Source organism: Dipodomys ordii, unplaced genomic scaffold (genome assembly GCF_000151885.1).
Source record: "Dipodomys ordii isolate 6190 unplaced genomic scaffold, Dord_2.0 Scaffold10, whole genome shotgun sequence".
Classification (NCBI taxonomy): Eukaryota; Metazoa; Chordata; class Mammalia; order Rodentia; family Heteromyidae; genus Dipodomys; species Dipodomys ordii.
The window spans coordinates 11,546,699-11,562,721 of NW_012267226.1; the positions used below are offsets into that span (position 1 = coordinate 11,546,699).

Genomic DNA, 16,023 nt, shown 5'->3' on the forward strand with positions numbered 1-16,023 from the left:
CTTCAGTTCAAAGCTAGCGCTCTACTTTGAGCCACAGTGCCACTTCCAGGTTTTTCTGCTTATGTGGTGCTAAGGAATCAAACCCAGGGCCTCGTGCATGCATGCAAGGAAAGCACTCGACCACCTTCCCAACCCTACTATTCTACTTTGTGTGTGTGTGTACACACACATACATACACATGTGCATATATATATATGTATGTATATATGCATTTCCTAAAGTTGCCAGTTACTTTCCATTTATGTATATATGTGTGTGTGTGCTGTCGTTCTGATTCCTATCAATAAATGCTACTACCTAATGACTAAACACAGGAATATAATGGTCATATTTGGTGTCTTTCACTCCTTTCATTTCCCAGTCTATTTGAGTATGAAATCGGGTTTGTTGATTCACAACCTAATTAATATCTTGGAAATGCATACCTTGCACACCTCTACTTCTCTAATTCTACTCTAAAGTACTTTATCTTTGACATGGACTTCTATATTAACCTTCTGACCTGCTCTTGTCTTCTTGAGTTTTCACACAGTAATCAGAACAGTCATTTTAAAATGCAGCTTCTTCACTTACTACTCTAGGTAAAAGTTCAACTGTTCCCCATTGCTCTAAAGATAAAGGATGATCCTTGTCCTTTTCTCTAGCCTCTTCTTGCACTGTTCTCCTTTTTGCTTCAGTAACTCTAGCCCTGAGTTGTGTCCCCCTTCTTCTTCCTCACTGTTTCTTCATTGTTTACTTCTTAACATCAGTTACTTCCTCAAAAAAGTCATTACATTGTTATTCTACTTGCTACTGTAAAAGCACTTTGTATTTTTCTTTCTTGTCATTTTTGATACTTTATTTAAATACGTTGGGATACTATTTAATGGCTTTTTCTGTCATTGGACCATTAACTTTATGAGATAAGATTTAATACATGTTTAATGAATGAATTAGATGATTGGTAATATGGTCATATAAAAATTATAATGAGAAATATAATGAAATTTTAACATGGTATATTGGAAGCATAAGTTATTAGTGGTAATGTTACCACTAGTTTATTTAAAACATATAAAAAAACTAAGTGATATAGTCTCGCTTAAGCCAATACACTGTTGACATGGATGTAAACAATTATTTCTTGCAGATCAATAATGACTGATATCAAGAAAGACAATAGAGTCACAACGTTAACCACTCATGCAGGAATCAGAAATGCTCTCCTAACAATACTTGATCAGCTTCAACGATGTCAGAAATCATTAAATGAATTTTTGGAGGCATGCTATTTTCCTTTCATCCCCCCCCGATAATCTATATTTTTTAAAGAACCCAATATCCCAATTATTTGAAAAGAGATAGTTTTTCTTGTTTCTTTTTACTAGGAAAAACGTTCAGCATTTCCAAGATTTTATTTTATTGGTGATGATGACCTATTAGAAATACTGGGCCAATCTACCAACCCATCAGTGATTCAGTCTCACCTTAAGAAGCTGTTTGCTGGTAGGATTAAACATTTCTTTAGTGGATATGTATTGAATTTTAAATACTTTCTAGACAGAATTGAGTAAATTGCAATTTATACACTCAAAGAACTTGTAGTTTGAGGAGGCAAGCCTAGAGAGTGACAGTTTTTATGACTGTTGTAAGTATATGGTGGTGTTATATGAACTCAGTTTTGGGACATTATGGAAAAATGACATCTAAGGTATGATCTGAAGAATATACAGGTTTTTTGTGAGTAGGTGTAAAGGCAGAGGGAAATAGGCTGTGTGAAGGTCTGGACTTAGAGGAGACTATGCCTTTTAATTATTGTGTTTAAAGCCGGGCGCTGGTGGCTCACGCCTGTAATCCTAGCTACTCAGGAGGCTGAGATGTGAGGATCGCGGTTCAAAGCCAGCCCGGGCAGGAAAGACTGTGAGACTCCTATCTCCAATAAACCACCAGAAAACCGGAAGTGGCGCTGTAGCTCAAGTGGTAGAGTGCTCAGCCTTGAGCTGAAGAGCTGAGGGACATCGCCCAGGCCCAGAGTTCAAGCCCCACGACCGACAAAAAAAATAAAAAGTTAATTATTGTGTTTAAGATCTCAATAATGATAATAAGGATTGTGATTCAACGGCAGCTCAGGCAGTAAAGTCTAAGAGACTTTTTTTTTCCAATTAACTATCAAAAATGCTATACTGGGGGTAAGTCTCAAGTGGTAGAGTGCCAGCTGTAATTAGAAAAGCCAAGAAAGTGAGTATAAGGCCTTGAATTCAAGCTCTAGTACCAAAAAACCACCAAAAATGTCAACAATAAAAGACATCCAAGTTGACATATGCAGTAAGTGATTTTTGTTGATGATCCTGAGATAAAAAGGGTAGATTTGGAGGTCATCTGAATAAAGTTAAGTGATAGGAATGGGTGAGGTTACTTGGGGGAGAAGTATAATTCATGTCTTAATGCTTCAGTATTACTTGGCAAATGGAAAGGGTTTGTTAGGAAAGTAATGATTATTTTTTCCTCAAATACTTTGGTTAAAACCTACATTTTTCAAAAGAAATGAACAATATATCATCTTCACTCATAATCGGAGAATCAGTAAACTATCTTATAGACCAAATCTATCTCACTTTTTGATGTTTTTCAATAATGTTTGGTTAGAACATACTTATATCCACAGGTTTTACATATATTATTTATAGCTGTTTCTAAGAGTATTTAGTTGAGTATATGACACAGAAATCATATGGCCCATAAAACCTAACTTATTTACTCTATAGATTATTTCCTTTATAGATCTACTTCCCAAATCTTATGCCTCTGACGTTCTAGATGCTTGTATCTGTGCTTTGGGAAGTAATAGAGCTTCTGGAATCAAGCTTTCAAGCACTCGAGCTTTGTACTAGTCAGCTATTAATTTACTTTTCTAAAGTGTAGTTCAGTTTAGCAAATACATTTATTTTTGGATCAAAGTGAGATCATATGTTTAGGTTTTTAGTGCTGAAAAATTACTGTAAATTTTTGGACAAGTCTTATGTACCCATCCCTTTGTCTCAAGTCTATTACCTGTAGTGATCACTTTTATATTCCAACTACAAAAAGTTTTATGCTAGTGTAAAACATTGTTTTATGTACTTTACAGGCAGTACTGTGTTTAGAGTTTGTAGTTTGACAAATTTTGTAAAAAAAAAATATACATCTGTATAACCAACACATAGGCCCAGGAGTTCCCTCATTCTTCTTGGTAGTCGGCTTCTGCACTGTCCTCTTCCAGGCAAGCATGGATCTGAGTTTTATCCCTATGGATTCTTTCCTGTAATTTCTAGAGCTTCATAAAACCTTAAAAACATTTCCTTTTTGATAGATACTTTAACCACATACAACACAATTCTCCTGTGGTTTTTAAAACAAACATATACATATATTTGATTTTATATTCTTTGTCACCATTTTCTAGAAAGAGTTTTAAGCATGTAACCAACAAATCCATCAATTAGAACTGTCCTAGCTCAATATATTCTTGGTAGTAGTATAAACTGTTACAATTTCTGGAAGATAACATGCAGTTTCTTTCTTTTTTTCTTTTTCTTTTTTTGTCAGTCCTGAGGCCTGAACTCTGTGCCAGGGTGCTGTCCCTCAGCTCTTCAGCTCAAGTCTAGTGCTCTACCACTTGAGCCACAATGCTACTTCCATTTTTTTCTGCTTATGTAGTGCTGAGGAATTGAACCCAGGGCCTCACACATGCAAGGCAAGCAAGCACTCTACCTTCTCAGCCTGGCAGTTTCTAATAAAGGCAAACGTACATACACTTCACTATAGCCAGATATTTACGTAAGAAAAATAGAATGTTCTTAAGAGCTTTATTCATGAATGAAAAACTGGAAGTAATCCAAAAGCTGAATAGGTGAATGGGTTAATTCATCACTTGGTGAATGGATAAATTAATCAATCTGTGAATGGATAAATTGTAGCATACTATAAATTACAGAATACTATACAATAAATGAAATATAATTTGAGGTGTTACAAAAATGAGCAAAATAAGCCATACTTAAATAAGAGTATGGGAATCTGTATTGGGCTGCGGATGTGGCGTGGCAGGAGAGTACTTGGCTAGCATGTACAGGACCAGAGTTGAATACTCAGCACACTTCCCAGCCTGCAAAAAGAAAAGATGAGCATTATTTTCCCCCTACAATCTGACATTTAAATACTGGAGCACTTACCAAAACATTTCAGGATGCACATTATAATTCTATTATAATAATGTTATGGTGCATGCAATATGTATTGTGTGGCATGTATATGTATGCATCATATTTAGAAATTAATGTTTTTGCATTTAAATTTTTGCTTTTCTGTAACAGGTATTAACAGTGTGTGCTTTGATGAAGAGTCAAAACATATAACTGCAATGAAATCTTTAGAGGGAGAAGTTGTATCTTTTAAAAATAAAGTTCTTCTATCAAATAATGTAGAGGTAAACTGTTATGGAAATAAGAATTAACCATATGAAATTTGTATCAAAATAGTTCATCAAAGGTGACTAACAAAGGTGTTTTAGGAAAATGTCTTCACAAATAATGTATTTTGTTAGGTTGAGAGAGAGAGAGAGAAAAGAGAGAGAGAGAGAGAGAGAGTGTGTGTGTGTGTGTGTGTGTGTGTGTGTGTCTGTCTGTCTGTCTGGTACTAGGGCTTGAACTCCTGTCCTAGGCTCTCTTCCTTACTTTCTTGCTTAAGATTGGTGCTCTACCACTTAGGCACCAGCTCCATTTTTTAGCTTTTTGGTGGCTAATTGGAGATAAACTCCTCACAGATTTTGCCATCTGGGCTGGTTTGAACTAGCTCTCATCCTTCTGAATAGCTAAAGTTACAAGCTATTGGTGTTTGTTTTAGTGTTGTTGATAGTAAAAAGATAAAATGAAGGCAGGGGTGGGAGGGAGGAGTTGGGGAGATGGGAGGGAAGGGATGGTAGAGGAAAAACAAAGAAGGTGGTAACAATGCTCAATAGGAAATGTACTTAGTACCTTACTTATGTAACTGTAACCCTGCTGTACAGTATCTTTCCAATAAAAAATATAAAAATAATAAAAATTATAATACCCTCTCTAGAGATAAAAAAGATGGTCAGTCAATGGTTTGCATATTTGTTTGATGAGTTGTGCATATTGCTTTCTAATTTTACTTTTAGGCTTGGCTGAATGATTTGGCCTTGGAAATGAAACAGACTTTGAAACAGTTGTTGAAAGAATGTGTTACTGCTGGACAAAGTTCACAAGGTGCAGTTGACCCATCTCTGTTCCCTTCACAGGTAAGGGCTTGTGTCTGGAATACAGGCAGGCCTGGTATTTCAGAGAGATTCCTGACAGCTGACATCTTTTTCATCACTGTCAGAGTACTGGACTTCTGGGTCTCTATTCCCTGCAGCTGTAAAACATAGAAGACAAACTGCAGGATAATGAAGTTCTCTTCTTTTTAAAGTAATTTTTCTCTTTAATAGATATTATGCTTGGCAGAGCAGATTAAATTTACTGAAGATATAGAAAATGCCATCAAAGATCATAGTCTTCATCAGATTGAAACACAGCTGGTGAATAAATTAGAGTACTATACCAATGTTGACACCAATTCTGAGGATCCAGGCAATACTGGTATGAAAAAAGCAGTCCCTTTTTGCCAACCTTGGGTTCTTTGAATTGTTTTTGTATTGTATCTACATCTGCTTTGTTCCTGATTCGAAATGTATCCATCTACCTATTTTGGCCATTATAAATTACATTAAGACTTACGTATTGAATTTTATATTGCTTGTAAAATGAATAGTGTTAAGTGGAATATAGAAACTTTTACCACACATAGGTTTTTTTCACTCGTTTTTATGTTGTAGCTGTCTACATATTACATCAACATTCTCAACTCCATTAGATTATATTTTTTTTGCTTTTCTCCATTATACAAATTTTATGTGATTCAAGAGGAAAAAGTATTAAATTTATCCATGTTTAGTATTTCTGTTGCCCTTTCATTCTTGATATTCCAATTTTTTTTCTATACATGGTACCGAGGTTTAAACTGAAGTCTCATACTTATTAGTCAGACATTCTACCACTTGAGACATGTTCCCAGATCTCTACTGAAAATTTGACACCTTCAGTTTTTCACTTTTCTTTCTTTCTTTTTCTTTTTTTTTTTTGTCAGTTCTGGGGCTTGAACTCTGGCCTTGGGCACTGTCCCTCAACTCTTCAGGTCAAGGCTATCGCTGTATCACTTGAGCCACAGTACTATTTCCTGTTTTCTGATGGTTAACTGGAAATAAGAGTCTCATGGAATTGCCTATGCAGGCTGGCTTTGAACAGTGATCCTTAGATCTCAGGCTCTTAAGTAGCTAGGATTACAAGCATAAGCTACCAGCACTTGGCTTAATTATCTTATTTCTTTGGCTTGCATGATTTATTTTACTTACTATTCAAATGTAATTGACACTAAAGTTCTTTTTTATACTTTCATATATTAAGTACATAAGTTATAGGCCAACATTTTCCTGTTTGCGCAGAGTCAGAAATTTTGGAGCTTAAACTTAAAGCACTAATTCTTGACATTATTCATAATATTGATGTGGTGAAGCAGTTAAACCAAGTTCAAGTTCATACAACTGAAGACTGGGCTTGGAAAAAACAAGTTCGATTCTATATGAAAAATGATCACACATGCTTTGTTCAAATGGTGGATTCTGAACTTCAGTATACTTATGAGTACCAGGTATGATTGTGGCAGAAATACTTACCATTTCCACCTAAGAATTAAAGAGAATTTGCTATTAAAAATTGTTTTTATTTTTTTTGTATTACTGTCTTCAGTAATTTAAATTTGTCAGAATTTAGAAGATGTTATGTAAGACAAATAAAATATTGTTTATTAAAATACTGAAACAATGCTAGTGTTTTACTCAGTTCTCCATGATGTACCTTTACCTTGAGAGGTATTTACATAGAACTTGGAATATATTTTTAATCAAGGAGAACTGAGCATTGCAACCTCAGTAGTATCAAAATACTGTAATTGTACTTACATTTAACAGGTTTTCTCAACACTTTCTGTTTGTACAGTAAAGGAATTCTTTAAAAGCCTAGTTCATGTGATTTATTCTTAAAAATACAGCTGTGTGCTTTTTGCCTTTTCCTAACACAGTGAATTAGTTACCTGAATATATTCAATAATTGTTTAATAAGCATATGTCAAGATTGCTGCCAGTTGGGTCTTTCAAAAAAGATTTTTTTGTTGTTATTGTTGGTCATGGGGCTTGAACTCTGGGCATGGGCACTGTCCCTCAGCTCTTCAGCTCAAGGAGAGTGTTCTACCACTTGAGCCACAGTGCTACTTCTGTTTTTTTGGTGGTTTATTGGAGAAAAGAGTCTCATGGACTTTTCTGTCCAGACTGGCCTTGAACTGCGATAATCAGATCTAAGCCTTCTGAGTAGCTAGGATTACTGGCATGAGTCACTGCTGCCTGGCAAGGCGATGGGTTTTGCTTCTCAAATATAAATATACTTAATTGAGGGAAAAATCCTATAAATGACAGAATTTGAATGTGTTTTCTCTATAGATAAGTAAAACTTTTGAAAATTATTTGATAATTATTTTCAGGGAAGTTATTTTTGAGTTTTATAATATGGAATGGAATTTCTTATATAATGCTCTTTTGGATTTGTCTTAAAAGGGTATCTGTGTGCTATTATCAAGAAATTGAGAGACTGTCTAGAAACCTAACACTATTACACTTCTATGGTAATTGAGGAAACAAAAATACATGCTTGAGAAATAATTATAGTTTGTGCTTTAAAAAGTTCCTTTCACTGAAAGTCTGGATAAATTTCTGTTAAAAATTTACCTGTTCCCTGGTGGCGGTGGCTCACTCCTGTAATCCTAGCTACTCAGGAGGCTGAGATCTGAGGAGAGATCTGAGGATCATGGTTCAAGCCAGCCTGGGCAGGAAACTCCATGAGACTCTTATCTCCAATAAACCACTAGAAAACTGGAAGTGGTGCTGTGGCACTCACCTTGAGCTGAAGAGTACAGGGTCAGTGCCCAAGCCCAGAGTTCAAGCCCCATGACCAACAGCAAAAAAAATTGACCTGTTATTTCACTTTTAGCTTTTCAATTAGAATCTCCCCTATATGGTATTGATCCTTGTCAATAGAACAGGAGCACTGATGTTACATTTTTCCTGTGTAGGGTAATGCTCCCAAGCTGGTGTATACTCCACTGACAGACAAGTGCTATCTTACTCTGACGCAAGCCATGAAGATGGGACTTGGAGGAAATCCTTATGGACCAGCTGGAACTGGGAAAACCGAATCAGTAAAGGCTTTAGGTGGACTTCTTGGAAGACAAGTTTTGGTTTTTAATTGTGATGAGGTAGCACACATAATTGCTAAAATATGTAATAAATTCTGTTAAGTGTTAAGATTATTTCTCTCAAGTTTGTATATGAAATACACTTTAAAAAATTTTTTTTATGGTTTTGAGGTTTGATCTCAGGGTTTCATCTTTGCTAGGTAGGTGCTCTAACCATTTGAGCCATGCCTTCAGCCCTAAAATATCTCTATTTTTATTTATTTTGAGATGGGGTCTTGATTCATAGCCTAGGCTGGTCTTCATTAAGTGGTCCTCCCTCCTCTTGAGTGCTGACTATGGGAATGTCCCAGTTTTAAAATCATTCTACCTTTAAAACATTAAAATCACTTAAATGTTTTTAGTAAGGACAGTACTAAAAAAAAACTCAAAAAGGATATTTGCAAAATTAATTTGAAGTTACTGATTTGTAAGTTACTGAAAGCAGTAAGATGTATATTTTGTTTTAGAGACTAACCAAAAGATACTCTTAAATTTATGCTGTGTGTTTTTGTAGTTTTGTAGTACTGAGGCTTGAACCCTGGGTGTTGCACATATGATACAAGAGCTCTATCATTGAACCACATCTCCTGCCCTAGTTCTCTGGGCCTTCCCCTCCCCATCTCTCAGTGTACTCAGGTGTATTAAGAATACTATGTTTCATTACAAGCCCAGAGATGTGGTATAAGACTAACACTGATAATAATTTTTAAAATAATTATATAGAGTTCTTCACACCTTAAAACTATCCCAACTTTTGAAAAGAGTAGCTACTTAATTCCATATTGAATCCCTCTCCCCTATTCTTTCAAACTAATACCCTTCTAGCTCTCCTTCCTGAATGCTGAGTGCTGGGATTGCATGTGTGTGGCATCCCATCTGTCTTAACCCCTATTTTGAAAAAAACAAGAGGCATAGATGGTAAAATGATTATTTTATCAATAAATGACCTGAATGTAGTTGAACGGTAAAATAATATCAATTAGAGATTTTAATCATTTTTAATGAATTTTATTTAAATTGTTTTTAAGGGCATTGATGTGAAATCAATGGGTCGAATATTTGTTGGTTTGGTGAAGTGTGGGGCCTGGGGTTGTTTTGATGAATTCAACCGACTAGAAGAATCTGTCCTATCAGCAGTGTCTATGCAAATCCAGACAATTCAAGATGCTTTGAAGAATCATAGAACTGTATGTGAACTCCTTGGCAAAGAGGTAAAAAGAAAACTTAATTGAAGAATTTAATGATTTTGAAAGACTTAAACTATATGATAAGACTTGGCTTCATTAACACTGTTATATTAAGAGTTTGTATTTCCTCTACTACTGCCACTTGTGATCTGAGACCAGTATGGTAAGCCTTTTTTTTTTTTTTGTGAAACTATCGTACAGAGGGGTTACAATTACATGGGCAAGATGTTGCCTCCTTTGTTTCCCCTTCCCATCCCTTCCTATTACATTTTTAATTCCTGGTCCCCCTTTCACTATTCATCAAACACACACAGGAATACATGCATGCATACATACATACATACATATATAATTTACATGTCATCTGTGCTGGTCCATTAAAGTACACGTACTTTAATGTATTATCTCTTTTAATTCTCCCTGCAGTCTTTTGACGTAAGTACTGTTATGCATTGATGCATAACAGAAACCAAGATTTCTGGGAATTGGATCTGTATGTAATCCTGAAAGCATGTGTTTAACATGACTCTAGATAATATTGGAGTAGTCACTTTTAGTAGTGCTCAGTTCTAAGTTAACACCTGTTCCTCATTGCTACTCACTTTTCACCATGAGAGATTGTAAATGTGCAAAACCTGTAAATGTGTGTTTTTATGAATACTGCTGAACATACCAAAAATTAAAGGAACTGTGTAACAATTCTGTGATTCAAAATAACTTTTCACGGTATTTTTTTTGGGGGGGTAGCCCAACAAAGACCAGATTTACTTTGTTAATACATTATTTACGTGGTAGAGCTCTTGACAGGTAAAAATGACTTTATTAAGTCATTACCTCATTGCTATCAAAGTTTACTCTGGTCTACATTTTCTTTCCTTTTTTTGTTTTAGAAAGTATTTTTTTTTCTTTTTCCCAAGGACCTTTTCTTGTTATCCTGTGCAACAGCTCTAGCCTTCCTTCTTCTAAAAACATTTATCACCTTTACAAATACTAAAACATATATCTTTATTCATCTTCCCTTCTACTTCCTGATTTTTCTCTTTTCTTTCCTTAATAGATAGATTTTTTTGTTTTATTACTCTTTATTTTTATTACTCTTTATTATTTATTAGTCTACTTTATTACTCTTTATTTTGTTTCATTCCTCTTTATTGTTGACATTGTATTTTAGCTTTTGATGTTGTGTTAAATGCTCCTATCAGGTGTTCTCATCATTTGTTGTGCTATAGTTGGCCTGTGTAATTCTAGGTATACTATGTTTATGCTCCAGAAGGGCATAAGTAATATTAACTTTGGTGCAGACTTGAACTTAGTGAAGTACCTAGTGGAGGAAAAACTTTTAGTAAACACATGTTGAATGAGTCAATACACAATCTCTTAAACATTTCATCTTAAACAACTGATTATGAAGGAAATCTGTATAAAGCTGTGGAGTCCTAAGGAGTTTATGTCAAGTATGAAGATGGTTAGCCCATTGTAAGTTACTTTTTCCAAGATATAAGTCTTATTCTTATGAAATACAGTACGATTCTTCTAAAAATCTTTATGCCTATCTTTCAATTTAACATTCTAGGTAGAAATAAATTCTAATTCTGGAATTTTTATCACTATGAATCCTGCTGGCAAGGGTTATGGAGGAAGACAAAAACTGCCTGATAATCTTAAACAGCTCTTCAGGCCAGTAGCTATGTCACGTCCAGACAATGAACTTATTGCAGAAGTTATTCTCTATTCAGAAGGCTTTAAAGATGCTAAAGTATTGGGAAGAAAATTAGTAGCTATTTTCAATCTGGCTAGGTGAGTTTTTTTCTTCTAAATATTTTCATATTTTATGTTTCCAGTGATTATAACTATAAGTGACCATTTGTGATGTTATTGTACTTAAGATATGGATATGAATATTAGTTTGAATAATAAAAAATAAATACTTATTTTTCAATAAGTTACCATATTTTTTACTGAAATACTTATATTGGGTTGCTTTAGTTTAATAATTATGATTGAACTGATTTACTAACAGTCTATTCAGAGGAAGCTAAATCTTTAGAGGGAATCTTTTACAATTTATCTTATTTCTTCTTCAAATAATAGAGATTTGAGTTTTTCTTTTTGGGAAACATGGAATTGTTTTATGTCAGTAGGTAACAAGGAACTAGTTTATATAAGACCATTATGTATTGATAAAAGTAATTTTCATTCAGTATCTTAAGATAATGAGCTCATTCAAAACAGGTTTATCTAGCTTCTGAAGAGCTGTCTGTCCTCAGTGGCTTCTATAATGCTTATTATATGTGATTCATACTCTTAAAGGAATTAGTGGTGTGTCAATATTCATTTCCTTGTGTTAGTATTCATACTCTGTAGTTCTTTGGATGCAGTGGTACAAGGGATTTATCATAGCTGTTTACCATTTTAAGAGTCTCATGTTTTTATTTCAGGGAACTTTTGACACCTCAGCAACACTATGATTGGGGGTTGAGAGCTTTGAAGACAGTTCTGAGAGGAAGTGGAAATCTTCTTAGACAGTTGAAGAAAACTGGCACTAAGAAGAATGGTATGAATCATTATTCCAGTTCTAGTAACTTTTTTTTTTCCTGCTTATATGGTACTGAGGAATCAAACCCAGGGTTTTATGCATACTAGGCAAGCACTCTACCACTTAGCCACATTCCCAGCCCCAAATAATTTATTTTTTAAAAATAAGCTTTAATTTAGAATTGTTTCATATTTATGGGAAAGTTGTAGACTATAAGTAATTTCTGTGTCCACTTCTTCAGTTTGGTGTATGGTTATATCTTTTATCATTACTATAGTTATCCACAACTAATGTAGTAATTTTGCTGTATTGTTTTTAAGTTCATGTTTAAGATTTCTCATCATTTTAACCTTTGTCCTATAATAACTTTTAAATGTACTTAAAGTAAAAAATAGCTTTGATATATGAAGGAGTAGGTTAGTCTTCTCGTTCTTTTTGTCATTTATGGGGCTTGAACTCCAGGCCTGGTTGCTGTCCCTAAGCTCTTCAGCTCAAGGCAAGCACTCTACCACTTGAGCCACAGCACTACTTCTGCTTTTTTCTATTTATGTGGTGCTGAGGAATTGAACCCAGAGCTTCATGCATGAGAGGCAAGCACTCTACCACTCAGCCACTTTCCCAGCCCAGTCTTCTTGTTCTTAAACTCAACAGTCTATTAGGATTACCTAGTAGTGTTGAGCTTAGCACTAACCACATAATCCCATTGTTTGGGAGCCTGAGACTGGAAGATTTTGAATTTGAAGCCAGCTTGGTGAGAGACCCTCTCATAACAAAACAACAACAAAATAATAATCACCTAAACCATCTTGTGTTTTGCAGATTGTTGGACTGTTTTTTGGACTCTACCCTTCAAGTTAATGATTAAATAGAGGTAGAATGCAATTGAGAATTTGTCTAGTCTTAACAGAAACTCTTTAAACACATTGAGGTTTTTCTTTTTCACAAATAAGAATTCCTTGAGTAGAATTACATGGCATACAAATGTTCAGAAGGAGTAAGGCATATTCATAATCATAACCTTCTAATCAGGGGGTGCATAATAACATCATTTGGCTAATGTGTTTACTAGTTTTTTCTATTGTAGAGTTATTTTCCTTGCTGCCAGTTTTATACTTGGAATTTTATTTAAAGCTAGCTCATCCTCAAAGAAGGGAGGCAAGGATTAAATTTAGGAAGTATCTGCAGATAGTATTTTAAATTCTCTAATAAAGATTTTTCTTGTTTTCCTCACTTTTTGTATTGATCAGATAATCCATCTTTTTTTATTTTGTTATCCATTTTTAAGTAGTACAAAGAAGTTGCTATTTAATGATATGTGTCTTTAAAAAAGGAAATGACTAACTTTGTTATTAGATTGACATATGTAAGAGTAGATAGTTAATTTGTACAATGGCTAGTTTTCTATCTGGTAAAGAAATATTTAAATGATACCTACAATAAGTTATAAAGATGGTTCATGAATTTAGTTTTCAAAATAAACTCTAGGACAGTTAAACCTTTTTAATATCCGTGAATATAGCTATATCAAGCATTTCTATACTTGCAAATAGAAGGCAGATTCTGTGTGTGTGTGTGAGAGAGAGAGAGAGAGACAGAGAGAGAGGGAGGGAGGGAGGGAGAGAAAGAGAGAATAGTATCAGTGAGCTCCAGGTATCTTTGAAAATTAGAGTTTAGCAATGATAATAGTTTAATAGTATTTAGTATATTTGGTCTAAGAATGGATTTGTAAAATAGTTTTGATCAAGGTTGTCAGAAGTTTTCTGAGTTTGTCAGTTTTTAAAAAATAAATTCTCTAGATGTCATATTGGTATATTTGGAGAGAGATGTGAGTCTGGAGTTAGTTACCTAGATTTGAGCCCAGTTTCAATGCTTATTGCTATGCCCTATCAGCTCTGTCATTTGAACCTTTAGAGGCTTAATGCCTCACATCTTAAATTGGAATGTTTTCTTACCTATTTTATAGAGTTATTATCATAATTCTAATAATTCATAAAGTGGTAGTATAAGTGATAATTTTTATTATCCAAGTCTATCCTGGGATTTAAATCCTATGGAAAGAGTTCATAACTCTGTTTAGTGATACTTATTTTTCAGCAGTTTAAAAATGGCTAAGCTTTCCAGTTAAGATTTACTTATGTCTTTAAATGTTTCTAGCATATCATTTAATGATTAATAGCATATACTAAATCTACAGAGTACATAAATCTTTTTATTTCATTAGATTGGTAACTAATAATTTTGGTGAAACTTTGTCTCTAGCTAATGAAAGTCACATAGTGGTACAAGCACTGAGGCTTAATACAATGTCGAAGTTCACATTTGCTGACTGTACACGGTTTGATGCCCTGATTAAAGATGTCTTCCCTGGCATTGACTTTAAAGAAGTAGAATATGATGAATTAAATGCTGCATTAAAGCAAGTCTTTGAGGAGGCCAATTATGAAATCATACCTAATCAGGTAACTCAAGAATTATTTTACAGAATACTAATACATTTCTAACTGTCCTTATTCATCTTTCAGGGATGCTTTCTCTGATCAAGTCCTGGTTAGGTCGTCTTGTTATGTACTTTCATTATTATCATATATGCTTGTTTAATATTTGAGTATTTGATTAATAATGACCCTTCCTATCAGATAGTAACCTCCATGAAAGACAAGATCCGTATATATTTTTTATTTCAATTTTTGTTTCTGATGCTCATAATAGTGTCTGGCATGTAATAGAGTTGCCATTTGCTAATCCATTTATTTTGCTAATTGTTTACATGTAATTTCATTTCACTAGGATAATTTCTTAGTAAAAATTCTATTTAGAGGTTCTCTGTATTGTCTGAATACTCTTCCCTCAGAATTTAATTGAAAAATCACAGCATATATTAATAACTGAATAAAATAAAGGATTATTGGACTTGGATGAATGAGTAAAGGAAATAATGTAAATTTTGTAATGTCATCCATGGAAAACAACCTGTTTCTTTTAATCAAATAATGAGTTTTAGAATTTCACTGAATATATAGTCAGATTAATTTAGCTATTGTTCTGCTTAATGTTTTGTTTCCCACTGAAGAAATGGCAGGCTTAGTTTACAGTTGAAACACAAATTTTACAGAATGAAATCAGAACTATGATTGAATAGCATAAATCACATATGGACATATTTCTTTTCTACTAGATCAAGAAGGCTTTAGAATTGTATGAGCAATTACGCCAGAGGATGGGAGTTGTTATCGTTGGTCCAAGTGGTGCTGGCAAATCTACTCTTTGGAGAATGTTAAGGGCAGCACTTTGTAGAACTGGCAAAGTAGTGAAACAGTACACTATGAATCCTAAAGCTATGCCAAGGCATCAGTTGTTAGGCCATATTGACATGGATACTAGAGAATGGGCTGATGGTGTTTTGACAAACAGTGCTCGCCAAGTAGTTCGAGAACCACAAGGTTGGTAATTCGTTGTTTTACTTAATAAAGCTAAAAGAATATAAGAACCTGTGTATAATGTATGGTGCTGTTTTAATCAAAGCTAATACATGAATATTATATGAAATTTTTTATATGTAACTTTATATGACTTATTTATAAATGACTTATGAAAATTTTATTACATAAATTATCAATTTTATTATACAGTGGTATAAGAAGACCTTATAATGGTGTTCTTAAAATAGTGTTCTTACAATGTTGTGCCTTTGATTATTTACATGCTATCTTTCTTTCTTCTTCTTTTTTTATTTTTATTATTTTTTTTATTGTGAAAATACTAAACAGAGGGGTTACAATTACATGGGCAAGATAGTGAGTACATTTCTTATCAAGCATTGTAGCCTCCTCCTTTGTTTACCCTTCCCATCCCTTCCCATACTCCCTCCCCCTCCACCCAATCCTCCCCCCCACCCAAGTTGTAAAGTTCGTTTTCGACATGACAACTTGTACTTCTCATTG

At 34.1% G+C, this 16,023-nt stretch overlaps 1 protein-coding gene across 1 annotated transcript in view; it reads left to right on the forward strand.

The window, feature by feature from the left end:
• Positions 1–16,023, forward strand: part of Dync2h1 (dynein, cytoplasmic 2, heavy chain 1) — a 174,419-nt gene that overhangs the window by 31,282 nt on the left and 127,114 nt on the right. The window contains exons 27-38 of the mRNA XM_013009687.1: positions 1,131–1,263; positions 1,369–1,486; positions 4,333–4,445; positions 5,157–5,276; positions 5,466–5,616; positions 6,519–6,724; positions 8,198–8,380; positions 9,388–9,570; positions 11,120–11,343; positions 11,985–12,100; positions 14,342–14,541; positions 15,258–15,522. Of these exons, the coding sequence (XP_012865141.1) occupies positions 1,131–1,263; positions 1,369–1,486; positions 4,333–4,445; positions 5,157–5,276; positions 5,466–5,616; positions 6,519–6,724; positions 8,198–8,380; positions 9,388–9,570; positions 11,120–11,343; positions 11,985–12,100; positions 14,342–14,541; positions 15,258–15,522 (2,012 nt within the window). The remainder of the gene's footprint in view (positions 1–1,130; positions 1,264–1,368; positions 1,487–4,332; positions 4,446–5,156; positions 5,277–5,465; positions 5,617–6,518; positions 6,725–8,197; positions 8,381–9,387; positions 9,571–11,119; positions 11,344–11,984; positions 12,101–14,341; positions 14,542–15,257; positions 15,523–16,023) is intronic.